Here is a 20,365-nt window from a genome sequence, read left to right on the forward strand (position 1 = left end):
TGCAACTCATAATCGCCACATGATGCCGGGAAAGTAACTTGAAGGTTGTTTCTAGGTCGTGCCGGATACTCTGCTGCGACGGGGTGAATTCTGTTGCCGGGCGATCTTTGTGAACGAGATGCAGATGCACTAAAAAGTGCATCGCGAGTGAACACGCGGTATGTTTGGTAAAAATCTGGCACGCACACGCACACATACACACACACACACACGCCGCAGTCTAAGCGGCAAGTATGTTAGCAGTTAGCTGGCTGGCCAGCTCACACCAGGCAGGTGGGACCAGTCCAACGCTGTGAAACAAAGCATGAATCCTGGAGGGCTATAAATGAAGTACTTTTCTCCTGATGAAAGTTGCGCAGCCATTATTCCATCAATGCTAATCTGCTCAGATAAGAGCCCGGTGACCGACTAAACAAGCAGGCAAACATGTGACATCAACGTTACTCATATCATGTCCGTATCCTGGCGCGCTGAACTGGGCCGCTTTAGTTTCACGCTCTCTGTTTTCTCCTAATATCGAAGTTTAGGGGAAAACAAAGACTCGGGTAAAATGAACTGGCAGCCTTCGATTCCCGAGGCCTCCCCGCTCCGTGTTCAGCCACGCATACGGCGTCTGGCAAATTGATACGGGCGTCACAGGAATGATTCTTTCCTTCCTCTTTGTCAAGCGGACGCGATACCTTTTCTTGCAAATTGAACAGGTCAGTAATGACCGTGCTTCATCACATTGTCCTCCACGTGTAATGAGCGGCAGAGCGGTCCCACCGGAGGCAGTCGGAGGAACGGCGAAGCGGGCGGGGATCATCTGCGAGCGGCTGCGGAAACACACAAGGTGGGAGATGGATCGTCAGGCGCCCGTGTAGGGATTTATCCCCAAACAACAGACGTGACATAATACAGTTCATCACCAAACCGCCAAATCAGCAAACATGATTACTGTATTGCATTACACGATCCGGAGCTGCGTGTGTCTTTGCGATTCCTGTATACAGTCCGTGACACCAATCCTGGAATACTCAACAAATTACCGCTATTAAAAGTAGATCGCTAAACCCATAATGAGACCAGTGAGTTCTCGGAGACACATCAAGCCCTCGCGCGGTCCAATCAGAACAAAAACAAACATCTGAAGCTGCAAACTCTCATTACACCATCATCCCTCCAGACCCCCACTTCGGTTTGAAACACTTCTTGATGACTGAACAAACAAATCCCGGCATTTTAGTGTTTGGCTTGGGGGGGCAGATTAGTAATCATATCTCTGTCCTGTTATTCTTTGTCTGGGCAAAGAGGAGGAGGGTGCGTGGGGGGGGGCGGAGAGATGAAGGCAGGAGAGGGGTTGGTGGGTTTTTGCTGAAAACATAATTGGCATGGCCTCTGTGACACTGTCCGTCAGATCGTGCTGTGCCTCTCTGTGTGCATTCGCTGGGCCCCTGCAAAGTTTCATTAAACAAGGAGCGGGGCCTCTGAGATGTTTGTGCAGCCTCTGTGGCTCCACCACACAGCGAGGAGCGCGCCTCGCCATCGCGGCCCGACGCGGCTATAATTAGCTGCCCCGGCTCACAATGGACCTCACCTCCACGTCTGCGGAGGTGACCGCGTCGGAGATGGGGATAAAAGTCAGCGTTTGAAATCAAAGAGAGCCCTTGTTTGTCAGTCACGTTTACCATATTCTTCGCGCGCACACAGGTCGCATTGAAGGAGCGCCTTTTAATGTGTGTAATGTATGAATGTAAAGCCGATATTTGCTAATCCCGCATGTGCCGGCAAAGCGCGTTCCCAATTGTGAAACGGCGATCAGTCGTCACCTGTGGGTGTTCTGCAACACAACAGTACGGTCATGAAACTCTGCTAATGCGGTGACGTGGCGCTCACTGCTCGAAATCCAGCAAACCGCTATGCCGTAGAAGTCCTGGAAGTACTTTGGCTACAAAACGGTCGCTAAAAAAAAAAATGAGCGTCTCTTCGTATTCGCATGCATTCATTGTTTACCGTGTCTTCTGTCACTGATTTTTACGCATTATTATCGAGCATTTCCGACAGAGAGGTAAAATCAAAAGTGTACTATTCGTGCCTGAGGTGGTCACCTGACAATCTACTAATCATCTAGTATCTTTTGAGCCAACAAAGAACAAGGAGGAGCTACCACACTGACAGTTCAATAAAGGGCTGCAAGCACCTCCGGCCTGCCTGCACGGTAACCGGCTCATGTGCTCGGCCGTTGTGTGGAAAACTTCTTGTGCCGAGTGCAACATAAAATGAGGCCATTGTTGCTGGTGGGCAAATGGAAAAAGGCAGATTTGTCAGTTCCTCTTCTGCGTTTTCGAACAAAGGGGCCGCTTGAAGTAGTTTTACGCGGACGCCGATATTCTGAGATCCGCTTGATCAAAGTTAAAATGTTTCTGATGTTGTTAGAATGCGCTTCCTGTTACCATGACCAACCGAGTGTCACCACGTCAACCGGCGCCAAAAATCCAAAAGGCTCGACTTCGGGAAAAGTGCATAATTGAGAGCTTCCATCTAATTCAATAAAAAAAGAAAAGAAAAAAAAAACACTTGTTGTCTTTCGATTTGCATGTGAAGCAACGGTTTTGAGGATGCCGAACATTATTGGTAACTGCTGATTTCAGACACGAGCGGTTTGACGTGGGACTGGATGCAAGATGCGTGGAAGTTTGGACTGTCATCGCCTGGTCAATGAAATCAGAACATCGGGCCTTCCGGTAAAACATCTGAATCCGCTGCACTAAATGAAATAAGTTGTGACGAAATCTTTACGTCTCCAACAGTTTGCAGTAACCGTGAACAACCATCTGTTGGAAACAAAAGCAATTACACAACTTTTACACTGTGACACACAGAAAACATAAAACAAGATCCAGTTGTGCATAAAAGGACTTAGTCTCCTGGTCACGGCCCTCAACTTCAACAAAGATAATCATCGGAGATATTGAGGAAGGAGGATGTGAAGATAATATGAAGCATGCAAGCCTGGGGAATCCATGCTGCCTTAAAAGGCCTCAAGTGGAGCAGAGAGGGCAGCGGGGTCAGCGAGGGCGGCTGACGGTGGACATTACATCTCTGGAAAAAACATTTCTTGGGTTCGGGGATCAAAAAAAAAACAACTCGGAAACAGTTAGGTAAACACGATCGTGTTCGGGTGAAATTCCATTGTGTCACGTTTTGTGTCCCCTTCGCCTGGATTTAAAGGTCGGAGAGGGCTTTTCTTCCATTTTTCCGACGTTTTCTTTTTAAAAAAAAAAAAGGGCCCGAGACCGGAGTTGATATCCCCTTCTGAAACACCCTTCACTAGCTGTTCAAATAGCTCTCGTTTTTTTCCACTAAACCGTCCAATCCTGTCCGGCTGCGCCGCAGCTAACGGCTAGATCTATCGGCGAAAGGCGTGCACGTACTCCTCACTATGCTCTTCTGTCCATCAAGTGAAATCCAGTAATCATATTTATATAACCTGCCTTCGTAATTCCCATCCACTCAACTCGGCTAAATATATCCCACTTCACAAGCTCCACACTCGTGTCTGCTAGCAATTAGCATATAGGTTTGTGCGAATCCATTGTGCGGACTGCCGGCCTCTCAGAAAGATAATGGGCTATAATTGTTGAGTGACGCCGTAATTGCTGGGGTGTTTGGTGACACGACAACCTACGCAATTACCCTGCTTTTGACATCAATTCTCTCACCGAATGATGTCACTGAAACGTGACACTCTGCGCACGCACACACAGACACACACACACAACTAGCGGCCTTGGATCCACACACATTTGTGTAAACGCACATATCACACACAACCTGAGAAGAGAAAGTGAATACAAAGAAGCAGTGTTAGATAGATAGATAGATAGATAGATAGATAGATAGATAGATAGATAGATAGATAGATAGATAGATAGATAGATAGATAGATAGATAGATAGATAGATAGATAGATAGATAGATAGATAGATAGATAGATAGATAGATAGATAGATAGATAGATAGATAGATAGATAGATACATGCGTGTGCATGTGCAAACTCACACACACACACTGGTATTGCATAGTTGGTCTCAATAGTATCACTTATGTACATGAATACATAATAATGATTGAAAAGTGTGGAGAAAGATAGACATTTACGCACAAACATGTGCACGCCCACCTGCACGTGCGCGCACACACACACACACACATACATACACACCAAATTCAGCATGTGTACCCCAACCTGTCTCGAACCCGTGTGCTTTCTTTCTTTCTTTCTTCCTCTCCCGCTCGGTTAAACTCCCACAATGTGACGATGATTTTCGCCTCTGTTTCCACTTAAACCCGGCTTAGAACTGAATTTATAAGGTGCCTGTGCGAAGCATAAAGAAATATTTCTTTATTAAGTGTTAGGAGGCTACTTGTGTTTTTAGTCACCACTTAAATCAATGCTGTAAAAACGTGTCAAGCAAATAGCTTGTTATGGTTTTTATCGTCACACCTAAGTCCATTCATCCAGATCACTTCTGCGACCACAATGTGAGGCACTGACTGGAGAATCGCAGGCCTCCCAGATACAAAAGGCTTATTTTGGAAATATCGCATTCTCTATCAATGTGCTGTTATAGTTCCATCTAATATGAAAAACAGTTTATCTCCCCCGTGCACGCTCCTTGATTCAAACCGCTGACCGGCAGCACCGACGACCCCACAACACAAGAAGAAGGCCGTGCCCATAAATAAACACAAGAATTTGTAAGGTTGACTTTTGCAATTAGGACTGCAAGGGGAAAATATATCTCCGAGAAACATTTTAATGAGTTTCAGCTCAGCGGCCGCAGGCCTCCAAAAAGAGCATCCCGACGATCACGCCGAGCCTGATGGGGAGAAAATTCTGCGGGGACACGAGATGATTTCATTGTGGCCCGGTGATAGCCGGGTAAAGAGCCTCGGGCGCCATAAAACCTGAAGGCAATTAAAACGGCGATTTTTCACCCCCGGTTTCTAAATTCTGTAGCAATTAATCTGCCCAATTTGATTGCGAACGGCACAAATTAAACAATAAAGAGCTGTCTAATGAGGGATTAATTATGGGTAGCAGGAGGGGAGTGAGGCCGCGGCTGCAGCTATACATCTGTGTCTCCAGCAGACAGCGGCGGGCCATAAGGAAGACAAAGAGGCTCCTCGCCCATGTGGTCCTGCACTGATAGGGCCCCCTCATCACAGATCAGTAGATCCACAGCCCGTGGAGCCCATAAACTGCCGGGCCATAATTGAAAGTGCCAAAATCAATAGCACTGACAGGCCTTAATTAAATTAAATATGTCTCATAGGAGAGCGGGTGGGTTTTTTTTTTTTTTCGGATGCGGGTGTGCGCGCCGTCGCCCCGGACGGCTCCCCGCCAAGAGGTCTGACTACAGGGCGCCCTACCGCCGTTGGACCGCCCTCTCAAACGGCTAATGATTTCGCCATAAAGTGAAATGTTCATTGAACGGAAAGCGGCTTCTGAGAGAGATAAGACGGCTGTTTTTGTCATTACTTTCTCCCTTCCTCGCAGGAGAGGTGTCACATAATACAGCAAACCAGATCACCTCGAGTTTGTCATTCGGTTGATTGTAGGCCAGGATTTAAATCGGTCTCTGTGTTTGTTATCCAACTGTGAAGCTTCCAGCTGAAGAACGCCGTCCGCTGGGTCCCCACGAGGAGCGTCAGCATCTGAGCCGCATCATGTAATAAGATCTCAGCAGGACAAATATAACACACATGCACACTGTGAGGAAAAAAAAAAAAAAAAGCAAATTCCAAGAGTTAAAATATCATGACATTCGACGCATGTGTAATTTTGAATTATTCAAATATAACTGACCGCTCACAGCCTGTGGAGTAATGCTGTGCAATATAAACGATACACACTCGGTAAAGATTGTAAAGACGTGTGCAGATGGGGATTTTAACTTTTAACACGTTCAAAGAAAAAAATACTAATAATAAAGCCGCTCTTATTTCAACATCCAGTGATGAGAGAGAGCGAGAGAGAGCGTGGCCTTCAGTTGTGCTGCTCAAACGGAAACATGTGTGAAATGTTTACAATTCACATGTTCTGAAAACTAAAAGAGGGAGGGGGTCTCTTCTAATTATCTCTGATTTATCCCAACAACTGTGTAAATAAAGCACTTTGAACTGAGCGCTTCACATGTTGCGTCTTATTTATGTGTTTCGGCGCTGTAAACGTACGACTCTAATTCTTACTTTGCATAGTTTTTCCTTTTCCATCATCTGTTTACGACACAAATTTGTCTCCGCTAATGACATTGCGCGGTTTATCTTGGAATCGGGGCGTCCTCGGAGTACAAACTCCTCTCACAGTGGTCTCCCTTCGCATAAATAAATGTGATATGATGATGATTCTTATCTGGACAGCGGCACGGGGAGGCTCTCTGACGGAAAGCGCTCTCGACCCGGGCCGCGGCCCGCTCGGCGCGGTGCTCGCTGCCTGCCGGAGGATCCCTCCTCTCTCCGGGCCGATCCTGTCGGCCACGGGGGAACGGGAGAGACGAGGGCATCACCTGTATAAAAAAGCCCGGCTCCTCATCATTTCAGGCTTTGCCCACGTTTAAAGGATTAGGCGGCAAGAGTCAGCGCAGGGTCACTGACGGAGTTTTCCTCTGGGCGGAGGCAGGAGGAGGACATAGGTGGGCCGGTGATGGAGGCTGCGAGAAGCTCAACCCCCTCCGGATACACTCCGGTTGCAGACTGCTGAGACTCGTGAGATTAGGATGGAGCCAGGTCTGCCTCGCTGTGAGCTGGAGGACAGAGCACTCGGCGGCTCACCGTCCCTACCGCAACTTCCCCAATGTTCTCTCCGCATTTGCCCCTCTTTGTTATTCCGCTTTTCTTTTCTTTGGGCAGATCTGAAGAAGGAGGGAACAACTTGAAATGACGGATTAAGGTTGTTGTTTTTTTTTCGCGAGGGGCGGTTTATGTACACGGTGTCAACAGAAGGGCAAAGACAAAGATATTGGGGAGATATTCTGAAAGGGCCGAACCACACACCGCCGAATAAATCCTCCTGATTGCATTTCAAAACCTATTTGTATCTGATGTCGGTTCCCACAGAATTAATTTTCAACCCAATTACCTGAAGTTATTATTCTTGCCTATCTCGATGAAAATGGAAAATGACCGCAGTCGTCGGTAGAAACCAGAGATGGGACGTGTGTTGTTAGCGTGATGGAAATTGTGTTGTTTTAAAAAAAAAAAAAAAAGAAAAGAAAAGGAGTGTATTTGTTTTCCTTTTCGTTGGTTTTGCAACAAAATGCTCATGTCACGATTACAGGAAATAAAATAAATAAATGTGCTCTGAGAGCCTCAGCCTTGAGATTGTTTGGTGAAACCTTTAAAAGTAATAAAACGCCTCAGTTACAGTAAATCACACAAAGATTAAAATGCCATTTAAGGCTGTTGAAGAACATTGAAATTAAATCAAATTGGAAAATTGCACGAATTAATGTGAATATGCAGAAAGGAAAAAAAAAGATAACAGTGAAATACGTTTATGAGATTTCAAATAAGAGACATGACTTTTTTTTTTTTTTTATAAATCAGACATCATATAATGTTTCTGGAAAATAATTACTGCATTCAGACTGTACGTAACTAACCATTCTATTCTTTTAGGGTTTTTTCATATACATATTAAGTCAAAACACATACACTGTGATAATGCCATAAGTAACATAATTTAATACTAAATATAATAATAATAACAATAATAATAATAATAATAAATTCTAATTTTAATCATCTTTTTCTTTGGGCTGTTCCCTTCATGGGGTTGTCACAGCAAACCATCTTCCTCCATTGGACCCTGTCCTCTGCATCCTCTTCTATCAATAATACCAACAACAACAACAACAACAACAACAACAACAACAACAACAATAATAATAATAATAATAATAATGATAATAATAATGATAATAATAATAAGAGAATTATTCCTTTGAGGTTGTTCCCCTGCCACAGTGAATCATCTGCCTCACAACTGTTCCCTGCACCATCTTCTCTCAATAAGAATAATAACAAAAACAATAATAAGAACGTTTACAATAATTTACCTTAATTGAGATTGAATATGTTGGTGTTTTTAATTTAATTTGTTCCGACAGCCTCCTGAGGCCCCACGCCATTTTACGCCCTCAGCATCTCCCCGAAGCCCCATTAATAGGAGAGATTTGTGAGCGGAATCACTGCTTGTTACGCGCTTATTAAGCATTTCATTTAAAACTCGATGCGGCTTCCGGTCGACGGGGAGCCGCGAAACGACGGTGTTATCAGAATAAATCCAGCGATTTGTCATTAGTTATTCGAGCCATTCAGATGGCCTATCATATTACCCGGCCCGCTGACTTGCAAATGATTTTACGCTTCCTGTTTAATGGCGCGAAAGAAATAAAGGGGCGATAAGTCAAATCCGCGCCAACGCCGCGGGTAATGGAGGTGTCTCCGGCCGGACAATGGGCCGCTGTAAATTTAAATACGCTTAAAAGACGCGGGTTTATCTAAATTTCACAGAGGGCGGCGGAGGAACAACTGTATTTAGATTTAAAGTCACGCAGGGGTCACGATCCGTGGGCCGGGGGATCCCATCCGGCTGAAGGGGAGCCGTGTGTGTGAGATAAAGGGGTGAACGTAGATAAAATACACCATGAATAAAAACGGACTTAAACATGATAATAACAGTAATAATAGTAGTCGTATCAATCATAATAATACATATAAATACGTAAATGTGAATAATTAAATGTTTTTTACATAAATATAAACTGTTCGTGACGTCACTGCACCTGCCTTTTTTCGCAATGTAAACACAACCACTTCCGGTCGGCGGGCGCGCTCATTTTCTGATTATAATCTGCTCGACATTCAGCAGACACTGTTCAGATTAAGATTTACGATCTGAGCTGCCCCCCCTCCATACACACACCATTTATTCGTCCTTAATATGAAATCGGTGGTATTTGATTTAAAATACATTCAAGATTAATATGAAGAGGAAAGAGTTGTGATTCGGTAAGGGGGGAGGCGATTAGCCAATCACAGTCGAGCTTTATTTTAAGATCATAAAACAGAAATAAGGGAGTGGAAATCAGCACATTCGGCGTTTTTTAAATAATGATCGGTGACTGTCGGATGGTAGGATCCCCACCCACCCCTCATCCTCCACCGCCAGTCCTTTTCCTCCGAGCGGCTACGACCGAGCTGAACCCCCCTCTCCCCCCCCGTTCTCCCGAACTCGGGACGCCGTCCATCCTGAGCCGCCGGCCGGGACGCGGAGAAAGGGGGCCGGGGAGAGGGATTCGCCCGAGTCGGGGCACGGACGTCGCCTATTTTTCCTGTGTGTGTGTGTGTGTGTGTGTGTGTGTGTGTGTGTGTGTGTGTGTGTGTGTGTGTGTGTGTGTGTGTCAGAAACTTAAAAAAAAGCCACCGGTTAACTCTCCGGTGCCTGCAGCGAATTCGTTCCGGTTACCGGTGCAGATCCGGATCCGTGGATGTTAATGAAAAAAAGAAAGAAAGAAAGAAAGAAAGAAAGAAAGAAAGAAAGAAAGAAAGAAAGAAAAGGAATCCAGCGTGTCTAAACTGTTTACCTATATTTGACGTATTGCGACATTTGAGATAATAACTTGCCCTTTCCCGATAGTGTTTATTAATGATAAATAAAACTATTTAATAGAACTGTCAGGTTTAGACAGCGTAACAGCATTCATCTATCCATCTTTTTTATCATCCCCACGGGTGGAGTGAAGCTGTGCGTGTGGGTGGGTGGGGGGTCACATCCACCTGCAAGCATCACGCCTGAGATTACAAATCATTTACTCTGCGTGGATTATATGAAATAACGCATCATCTGAGAAAAACGAACGCATATGAAACGCAGCGGCTGCGGTTGTCGTGCAAACCCCGGGATTAAAAAAAAAACTGGATTAGGAAGTCACTCACGTGTGTGACGTCACAGTCCCCCCGACGTACCCCGCGTCCTCGCCCGTGTGCGTTTGACGTGGACGCGGGCTGTTCTCCCCTGAAGTGGCGGGGCGCTGCGTGAAAGGGGTTAAGGAAACTTCGGGAGGAGGCAACAAAGGGCCTTTGTGCGGCTCCCTGCCTCTTGACCGGGAGTTAGAGGTAGTTTGGAAGGCGGGTTTGAGGCCCGGTGGGCCCGGCCGTACATCGGCGGTCCCTGCCCGCGTTTGTCACCCCGGGGAATTCAAACAAACGGCGCGGTAATCCGGATTATCAGTCTCGTCGAATGCGCCGTTTGGGACGCTGATGGTTCGCAAACGGGCGCAAAGTGTGCGCTCAGCATTTTGCAAGAAAACTGCACCTCCAAAACAAACCGGGATTAAATCGGGATTAAACCGGGATTACCGAGCCGTCTGATCCGGAGAAATGTCTGTGCGGAGGCCGAGCCGGTGGTGTCGGGAGGCCGGGGTGTGAGAGCGTGTGAGCCCGGGGCGGGGGCGCTGCGCAAGGACGCGGGGAGCCTGGAGGTCCCGGGGACTTCAAAGCTGCGGGACTAACGGCGCTTCAAGTGTTTATACACACACACACACACACACACACACACACACACACACACACACACACACACACACACACACACACACACACATTACATTACATTACATTGCATTTGGCAGACGCTTTTATCCAAAGCGACTTACAATAGAGGACATAGGGACTGCAAATACACTTGCAAATACACGATGCGCGCGCGCACACACACACACCTGGTAACCTGGCTGTTATGCAGACTAGGCCAAACAGACTTAACTCGATTACATTTTTCTTTCTTTTATGTAATTCAACACTCGGGCCTCTTGAACGTCATTTACTCAGTTCGAAAAAATAACGCGTTTCCTTACTCGTATGGGCGCCATGCTTCCGTTTAATCCCGAAAGACGAGCTGTCTCGGATTATTGTCCAGATTAAATAGCCGGGTGATGGTTAACTTTATCGTATCGTCCACACACACACACACACACACACACACACACACACACACACACACACACACACACACACACACACACACACACACACACACACACACACACACACACAAGGCACCTGCGTTTCTTTGCATGCTATTAAACCTACAAGGTCTCCATTTGCACACACAATGTTTGAACAATGACTAACCCCAGATTCCTGCCAATCGCCACCCCTTTCCCCCAGAAACGTTTACATCATCGCGATTTTTATCATTTTTAATCACACTTCCCTGCAAACTCTGCAGTCCCGGGGGTGCCAGGAGTGGACACCTCCTCACACTTGCGCCCCGGAACCCCTCCATCCCCCGCCCGCCTCCTCCTCCTCCTCCCTTCTGCTCCACCGACCGCGGCGCCCGTTTGAATAGACGGCAAATGGCGTGCGACGGGCTGAGAAAAGGCTAATTTTTCAGGGCTGAATGGCCCAGTGTCCCCCGGGCGAGGGCGGAGGAGGCGGCGCTGCGCCCTCGGTGCGGGTTCGACTCCTCCATAGTCCGCCTGGAGCCGCCGGCTTTGATGCGGCCGGCGCCGGCGCCGAGGAACAACACACGTCGTCTGGCCATTAAGGAAACTGACAAATCGTGACAGATTGTTTACGCGCGGAGATTAGCGGCGCTGTCGCTTTCACAGGCAAGAGAGGGAGAGAGAAAAAGTTACCTATTTTCCCCAAAGCATCCGCTGCGTTTGCAACGTCGGAATGTAAAGCAGAGTCGCCTTGGCGACACAAAATTAAAAAAAAAAAACAAAACCCGCGGCGCAGCGTTTTTACGCACCGACACGTTTAAGCGCCGACCCTGGCCAGGCGGCGGAGATAACGAGAAGGTGTCTCTGCTCATCGTTTATGAGCTTAATGGGTGCAAATCGAAGGAGAAGGGGGGTGAGAATCCCGGCGACCCCTCCTTCGATAATTAGCCCTAAATGACTGCGGAGGCCTGCGCGCTCCCATCCGGCTGCGGCCCCGCATCCGCGCACGGAGGCGGGGGAAGGGTTGCGCAACAACCGGGGACGCCTCGCCTCAGCTGATCGCCAAGCACTGGCAAGCGCGACCTAAAGTCAAATTAAATAAAAAAAAACAAAACAACGAAACACAAAACGTAAACACGCCTTTACTCGGCGGCGGACACGCGTGTCGCGAATCGCACTATGAATCTCATCAAGAATCCGCTTTGTTTGTGTTTATTTGAAAAAGTGACTATTGTTAACTTTTCCCACTGTGATTTTTTCTCCCCGTCCTCCCGGGCCGGCCCCCCTCGCCTGTGATTGGCCGCCTCCCGCTCCACGCCCGCCTTATTATAGCTCCGCGCTCCAATTCGGTCACATAAACATGAGGATACCGTCACCTTGAGGGCGCACCGCTGCAAACCCGCACGTCCAGTGACTCTCCGCGATCCCCCCCTCTCCCCTCCGCGACAGCCGCCCCCCGCCCGCCCGCCAGTGCCCGCTCGGATCTGTATGGCCCCATCGGTCGCCATGTCAGCTTTGGCCGCCGGTTTGAAAAGTGAAGAGCTGCCCTCCCGCCCGGCGCTCGTCGGCGGCAGAGGCGAGATGCAGACCAGCCTGGGCCCCGCGGAGAAGACCGGGAAGCCCAAAGTGGCCATCCTGCCGTTCAGCGTGGAGGCGCTGATGGCCGACAGGAAGCCCAGCCGAGAGGTGCCGTCCCCGGACGCCGCCTCGGTCGCCGGGACGTCCCAGGCGATGGGGGACGGCGGCCGGATGGGCCCCTTCGCCGGCCTGGATACGTTCGTCCCCGGCTCGTCGTTTTCAGTCGGCGAGCTGGTGAACATGCCGGAGGACGTGTTGATTAAACCCGAGAGTCCGGACTGTAAAGAGAGGACATCGTGGATACAGAACCCACGCTTTTCACCAACACCGCCACGTAAGTTCACATTAAGTTAAATGTGGATTTTTTTCCAATTTTTTGTAACTTTCCTCGCGCGCGCGCGCGCGCGCGTGTGTGTGTGTGTAAGTGTTTGAAAGAGAGAGAGACTTTGCGTACCTACACAAGCACACACACACACTCACACACACACACACACACACACGTCAATGTGCGTCATTGTGCGCCGCGCTGCGATGCGTGGCGTTAAGTATAAACTACCCCCGATTTATTTAGGATTATTTATTTATCTGTCCTCCGCAGGGAGACTGAGTCCTCCGGCCTGTCCGCTGCGGAAACACAAGACGAACAGAAAACCCCGGACCCCGTTCACCACGTCCCAGCTGCTCGCCCTGGAGAGGAAGTTCCGCCAGAAGCAGTACCTCTCCATCGCCGAGCGCGCCGAGTTCTCCAGCTCCCTCAACCTGACGGAGACCCAGGTGAAGATCTGGTTCCAGAACCGGCGGGCCAAGGCCAAGCGACTGCAGGAGGCGGAACTGGAGAAACTGAAAATGGCAGCCAAGCCCATGTTGCCCCCGGCCTTCGGGATTTCCTTCCCCCTCGGCGCGCACGTCCCGGCGTCTTACGCCGGCTCCCACGCCTTCCAGAGGCACTCGCTGCCGGTTTCCCCCGTGGGACTGTATGCCGCCCACGTCGGATACAGCATGTACCACCTGGCCTGATAGACACGGAGGACAAGGTGCCGCTTGCAGTGGCACACAGGGGGTAAGACTGCAACCTACCCGAGGGCCCCGGGTGGGAGCGCAGGGTCTCGTCCTGTTAGGGAGTGGGTTGGGTGGGGTGGGCGATATCTCTAAAACAGACCCGCATCGTGGGTTTTAACTTTCTCTATCCCTCTTCTCTCCACGTCGCCCGTCAGTTCACGCACTGCGAAAATAATCCGCCATTTAATCTCGAGTCTGAATCTGCGTCTTGTTTCTAGGAGAGACATTAAGATGATACAGTGACTTTAAGATGGACTTTTATTACGGGGGGGACGGATGTAGAGGTGGGGACCGATGTAGTAGCCGTGGGCCCTTGTCACGCCGGCGGAGTGTGGACGTGCGTCCCGTTAAGTCACCGTGTTGCCTTCAGGGCCGCTCTCCGTGGCACAAACAGTCGCACGGAAAAGACAGTCGCTTGACTTTCTGCGCCAAACAAAAAGCCGGTCCGGCAGCAGTCGGCTGCAGAAACCCTTCTTTGTTTATTTCACCCACTTTTTTTTTTTTTCATTTCAATTTTTTTATATTTTTGCCTTCATATCACCAGTGGGTCACTGAACAGTGCCATTGAATGCCTTCTGTGAATCCGGAGAACCACAGCATCTTAATTTTTTATTTTTTTGGAAACAGCACTGTCTGTTGTTGAAATGATTCCCTTCGCAAGGGATGTGTGTACTGTAAAATAATGTATATTTGAAGAATATCCCCATTTATATTATGAATATATTTGTGACATAACTTAACAATAAATTGTTTATTCTTTTTTTCCATGACGCATCTGTTGGTTTTGACTTGAACTTGGCCACGGGTTGGTCTGCAGTGCCACAGGGCACACTGTATGGGGGTGAAGGTGTGTGTGTGTGTGTGTGTGTGTTTTCTTTTTAAATGTGGTATTAAATTGACAGATAATACCTTTATTTTAAGGCCTGCTGTTACTATAGCGCATAGGGACATAGGGGGGAAATGAAGCATGTGGAGGAAAATATTAATAACATGAGCTAAACTTTTTTTTTATTTTGCGGTGCAATGTCCATATTTCCACTGCAGAATATGTATATACATATATATATATATAGTTCTTTGTACAGATCAAATGATCTCCTGCCCCTCTCCTCCAGTCGTCCTCACAATGGCTGTGCTCCTCTGAATTTCAACTTGTCACATGTTATTTGGTGGAATGTATTTCTACAGCTGTTGCCCATTGCTTTGAAACAACTAACCTAGATTTTGTTGGCGCCAGCAAAAGGGGGGGGGGGGGGGGGGGGTACGGGGGGGGGGTCCACGGGGTGGGGTGGGGGGTACATATCGACAAACCAGTCGCCCGGACTTCAAAACACACCGATAAATATTGGAGATCGGGCTCTCCGGGCTAAAGAGCTCGTAAACAATCCACATGTGTCATTACACAGGATTTATAGTGTAAAACGAGACGAGTGACAGCCCATTATGGAGCGGACGGGGTGTTAGGAGCCATTTGTAACCCATTTCGCAACATTCTTCAAGCGCAGCGGCGACGGATTTAAACGTCCCGGGTGATTGTGCGCCACCGGGAAGACTCCGATGACAAAACACGGATCAGATGGAGGAAAATTACAGGCCGCGCCGCGGCGCTTTTAAAGGCTCTCACTCGACTTCCCCCGCCATTCAGGCAGGGGTTAAATCTGAGGAAAATAATTGCTGTAATGAGCAAAGGCAATCTGCCGCAGACGGAGGCCGGCTCCAGCGAGGCTGTTGCTCCAGGCAAGGCGGAACTTTTATCATTCCTAAAATGTCAACGGGGGACTGGGACGGGCAACACTTCTCCTTTTGGAGCTGACAGGCTGCCGAGTCGCAGCCCGCGGAGCTAGAGGGGGTTTACACCAGAGGCAATATTTACATTACTATTATTATTATTGTTATTGTTGTTTTTTATTATTATTATTATTATTATTATTATTATTATTATTGTTGTCGTTATTGTTAGGCACCGCTATATTTCATATTCCTCAGCACCCACATGCAATCATTTTATTTTAAGGGGAATATGCAAAACAAGGGTTTTTCACTCAAAGACACAGCTTTACCTTGTTAAAGCTTATTATTACAATTAATATATTATGTTTAATATTGAGTGTTAACAACAAACGGCCGCGGGGGCGAGAAACGTAAATCACGCGAGACTTTGCGAGCACAGAACAATAGTTTGTATCGCGCACGAGATTACCGGAAGCCGGGTGATATAAAAAGGCGAAGCGGTTATTACCGCTTTTCCTTTATCAACGCAGATTGACAAATATTCTTTTTATCCCCCCTCTAAACTGTGTTTAAATTACATTTCAGAATAATTATTCGACCGAGGTTGTCGAACACAAACACACAACAATCACGGCAACGCAACAGGCGGTAATACTTAACACGGGCCACGTCTCCTCTGAGACATTGCTAACATTTTATAAACAATTCATAATATTAAATTAAATTTCAATTCATCAATAACAGCCGATTAATTTATTCTTTTTTTTCTATTTTAACTATAAAGTTTGAAAATACCTAACTTTACTTCCTTTAATATTTATAACGTACTTCTAATATGTCGCCTGTTGCGAGATGGTAAATGTAGTCCAAACATTAGCTTGCGCTAAAACAAGCACCGAGCTATTTCAGTTAACCGTCTCCGGTCTTACCTTGGATGAATCCTTTCGATTCCACGGGAGACGTCTTCCCATCGTGAAAGTAAAAATAATCCACTCACGCCATAATACAGAAATGAAGCCGGTATTTGCCGTCTGATTTCCCGGCTCGTAGCGCCACCTTCCGGCTACAGATAAGAACTACAATTTGGGATTATTATTCTTAAAAAGAGTCGTAGTTCGACATGGGTGACTGTAAAACAAACTACGGGGGGGACTATTATGAACTCAGTCGTGAAAGTAGGTCACTCTCTTGAGATTTCACAAGTAAATCAGCAAAGTAAATTAAAAAACTCTAATGTTTATTTCAGGTGTTAAGCTAGTACACCGCCTTGACGTGTCGTAGCATATTGCCGTGACGACAACATTATTTATTGGATTTAATTTAGACCTGAAACTCTAAGACGAAGGAAAAAAATAACATAAAATAATAAACTAGACAATGAAGTAATTTTGTTTTTGTCCTTTTTTTTTTTTTTTTTTTTCGTTTTTTTTTTGTTTTGTCGGTACTCGCCGAGCCGGTCGAATATGACTTCCGGAAGTTAAATTAACGTTTCCGTGAAACACGTTAAATGAGATTAATCCGCCGAACGCGGGTTTCCGGCCGCATCACAGCTGTGTCCCTCCGCCACGCCTGCAAATCCTGTCATTATGCTAGAACTCAGTGTGCAGAAGATAGATCCCCTCCTCCCCCCCTTGAAATCCATAAAAACAACCCCACAAAGAAACAGATGTTCTTATACAGGGTAATATTAAAGCAATGACATGTTACAAATATTTCTGTCGGTTTTAGAAACGATCGTAAAAAGTCGACAGCGTATAAATACAAGTCCAGTTAGACTTTATTGGCCGTCTTTACACGCATTAAATATATTTTCCCCCATTCTGAACACACGCACGCTAAATTTGCTCTGGGATTTTGTAACATTTAGCGGTCGGGCAGCTGCAGCGCACAATAATGTTGATAAAACATGTTTATATTGACGCATTTAATTAAAATGGTCTCATTAGTTTGGAACCGAGACTATAAAATCCTTACATTTGTATATTTGGTGACCCAAGTCCACTGGAGGGCACTGTAACATTCTGTTTGTTTGACCTTTGGCCATCCAGGGTCAGTTTTTTTACCCCCTCAAACAACCGAATAATGTCCCGCTCGGAATCAGTCAGCACCAGATATCTGGTGTAAAAGAAAATAGAAAAGCCACGGCTTTTAAATGATCAACAATTGTTAGCTGATTAGTTTAAATCAGAAAAGGTTGCTGAAAAGTCACGGCCCCGCGGTTTGCAAAAAAAGTAAAGATGAAGGAAATGCTTTTGATCCTGTGGAGGCCGAGATAGAGGGTCAGAAAAGTACGGAGCATTTTAACCTCCCTCATCCGTTTCGTTTTTTTTTTATTCCGCGTTCCTTGTGATCAGCGAATGAAACAACCGATAACCCCTGAGATGCATTCTGTTATAAGAAGGGTATTTCCATGCCGATGTGTGTCTGTGAGCGTGAGTTACACTCTATAACAAAGGCATCTATCCACAGCTAGATCTGATGAGGAGCGTAATTACACCTATAGTGTGGAGCCGCATCCAACCGTCGATTGGAAATTAGGCATGGAAACATTTCCTAATGAGGCAATGTTTTTTTTAAGATGCAATAAAAGTGCTAAATGTGATGGAAAATTGCCTGAAACACCCATAAACTAAACTGAATCACAAACGGCATCGCTGGTCCTTCAATGTAAACAGGCTTCTGATCCGTCCTTTTATACGAGCTAATTTATTTCAACAAAGCAGAGAATGATTACTGTCGCCCCCTCGGCGAAGTTTTATTTATTTTTTAACGACGAAGCATTTCAAATTTTTCTTGCGTTGTCGTAGAATATAAAACGGCTAAATTACCTGGATGCCTGCAGTATAAATGTTCCGTTTTAATTTTGCTTTAATGATACAAAATAACGTGGATTCTGCAGCCCTGTAATTATTATCAAAAAGCACAGCGATTAAGCTTTATAAGCACATTTTGTAGCCGCCTACATTTTTTGTTTTTGCAGGGTAAGTTAATTAGCTGTGTTCAGAACCTGATTATGGTTTAGAGGAGCAAAGACGAGATTCCTGGAACAACAAGAAATCCTGCTTATTGCGCCACGGACCAAAACGACGCTCGGACAATAAGCTATTAAATGATTAATATGCCGTTCAGTCTGTGTTTCTAAGGCTTAAAGTATTTTAAAGAGGAATGCGCGGTGCCGTCCGTATGAGCAAACCGCCTAAATGGCGGTCGATTCAGTTTGAAAAGTTTACGCTCAGATAAAGACGATCCTCCTTCGCACACGGCTTTCCTGCGTCTTTTCAAAAGATAGATCTTTTCAGAAACGGCACATTTCTAAGTGTCTACCTTTCACACTGTTGCTATAGAAACAAGGGGTCTTCCAACCCGTGATCCGTTTAGATGTCCAAGCCGCAAATGTTGATGTTTTTCGGTTATAATTATTTATTGGACATGCATGCTTCAACAAAGAGCAATCAGTCATGTCCATGCAGTGTATGAATAATGCCAGTTGTGAACAAAAACAATAGGGAAGAAGTGAATCTTGGGAAACAGCGCCACCCTGTGGCGAATCGTAATAATGTCAAATCATGTGCAGTGTATTCATTTTAGGTTATTTTTTTTAAAAAAGGAAAGGAAAAGTAGCCAGCAGCAGAATGTACAAACCATCTGTCAATACTCAGGCATCCCGAAAGCATTTTCAGAATGCATATTTAACTGAAGGCCGGCGGAATCCGTGTCGATTATACCGTTATATCACGAGAAGGGGAGGTTGAGAATGTGGGTTCAGACGCTCTCTGCTCGTCCTTTATGGGAGAGGAAGAGATGGTTTTACAACCCCGAGCATGTGATTGATCACAATGATGGACCGTAACTCCTCGAATAATGGAGATTATATTTAATCGCGGAGCTGCGGTGCAGCTGCGGAATGAAGGATTACGCAGTCTTTGCCTGTCCAAACGGCATTTCAGAGGCCGTGTTTAAACTGACAGAAGTAGATGAAATAACGTCAGTGATTAGCTTTGGGTCAGATAAATCTTTAAACATCTAATACCGCGGTGACTTGGCCTGGATAAATCATCATTACTCTATCATACTGTAAATGAACCATCATATGTCTATGTATACGCTTTAAATCTTCAACTCTGTTTCCTTGTCTTCTGTTCTCGGCCCTGTTTCCGTTCTGAAGTGGAGCGACTACATGGAAAATAAAAATAAACAAGTGAAAACCTCAAAAAGGGCCAATTAGATCAGAAGCGTTTCTGTTATTTAACCCGTTGCCGTGGCGAGCTACGTTTCTCGACGGCTTTTCTTTATCCGCTCACGCTCTCAATTAGTCATTGATCTTTAAAAAAGGCGTCCTCTCTAAAGGCCTCTTTGGGTTTCATCGGCGGCTAAATATCGTATCCAGTTGGCACGAGCAGGTCGGGGCCGATGGGACGGACGTCACCGGCTCCGGCGATCAGCCATTTGGTTTAATCAAATATATCAAGATTATCGACTCGCGCCGCAACTGAACGGATGCCGACTTGGCCGTAACCGAGTTAGTTTTATTGAACGTCGGATCGCGCTGTCTCGACAGACAGTCTGGACCTCATTAGCCGGCGGTGAATAATGCTCGACGCCCCACCAATTCTGCCCTTTTCACTCCCGATATTTGAAAATAACGAGACAACTCTTATCGACAAAGCAGCTGAGAGCCATTACACAATAAACGCTTAAGTACCGCCGGCAAAATGCATTCAGATCATCGAAGGTTTTTTTTGTCAGACACGCTGTCGAGTTTGGATCCAGCAGGATTAATCTTTCATTCGTGCCGTCACGCCGCAGCGCGAAGGCGACCCTACGGCCTTCGATCCTTTTATTTAGAAACAGAAACCCCTTTCTTCGTCGCATTCGGTTCTACGTTCAGCACATCGACCCCGTCACGGATGAGCGGTAAGTGGTTCGACGTCTCGCTGACGCTAGGAGAGGCCGCGGGAATCGAACCGGGAATGTTCGGTTCCAAGGACGACCGCTCCGGCTT

At 46.6% G+C, this 20,365-nt stretch overlaps 1 protein-coding gene across 1 annotated transcript; it reads left to right on the top strand.

Annotated features, from left to right (window-relative positions):
• Nucleotides 1-12,424: 12,424 nt before the first annotated feature.
• msx1a (muscle segment homeobox 1a) lies at nucleotides 12,425-14,451 on the top strand. The gene is made up of 2 exons (XM_086168380.1): nucleotides 12,425-12,907; nucleotides 13,172-14,451. The coding sequence occupies exons 1-2, from the start codon at nucleotides 12,484-12,486 to the stop codon at nucleotides 13,588-13,590; spliced, it is 843 nt and encodes a 280-aa protein (XP_086024506.1). The 5' UTR covers nucleotides 12,425-12,483; the 3' UTR covers nucleotides 13,591-14,451.
• Nucleotides 14,452-20,365: the final 5,914 nt, after the last annotated feature.

This window comes from Fistularia commersonii, chromosome 21 (assembly GCF_037954325.1).
Source record: "Fistularia commersonii isolate RoL2024-O1a breed Wild chromosome 21, RoL_Fcom_v1.0, whole genome shotgun sequence".
Taxonomy (NCBI): Eukaryota; Metazoa; Chordata; class Actinopteri; order Syngnathiformes; family Fistulariidae; genus Fistularia; species Fistularia commersonii.

Excerpts from the sequence above, each read along its gene's own strand:
- msx1a (XM_086168380.1), top strand. The coding sequence starts at position 12,484 with ATGGCCCCATCGGTCGCCATGTCAGCTTTGGCCGCCGGTTTGAAAAGT. Across the intron at positions 12,908-13,171 it reads CTTTTCACCAACACCGCCAC|GGAGACTGAGTCCTCCGGCC; the intron begins GTAAGTTCACAT and ends TGTCCTCCGCAG.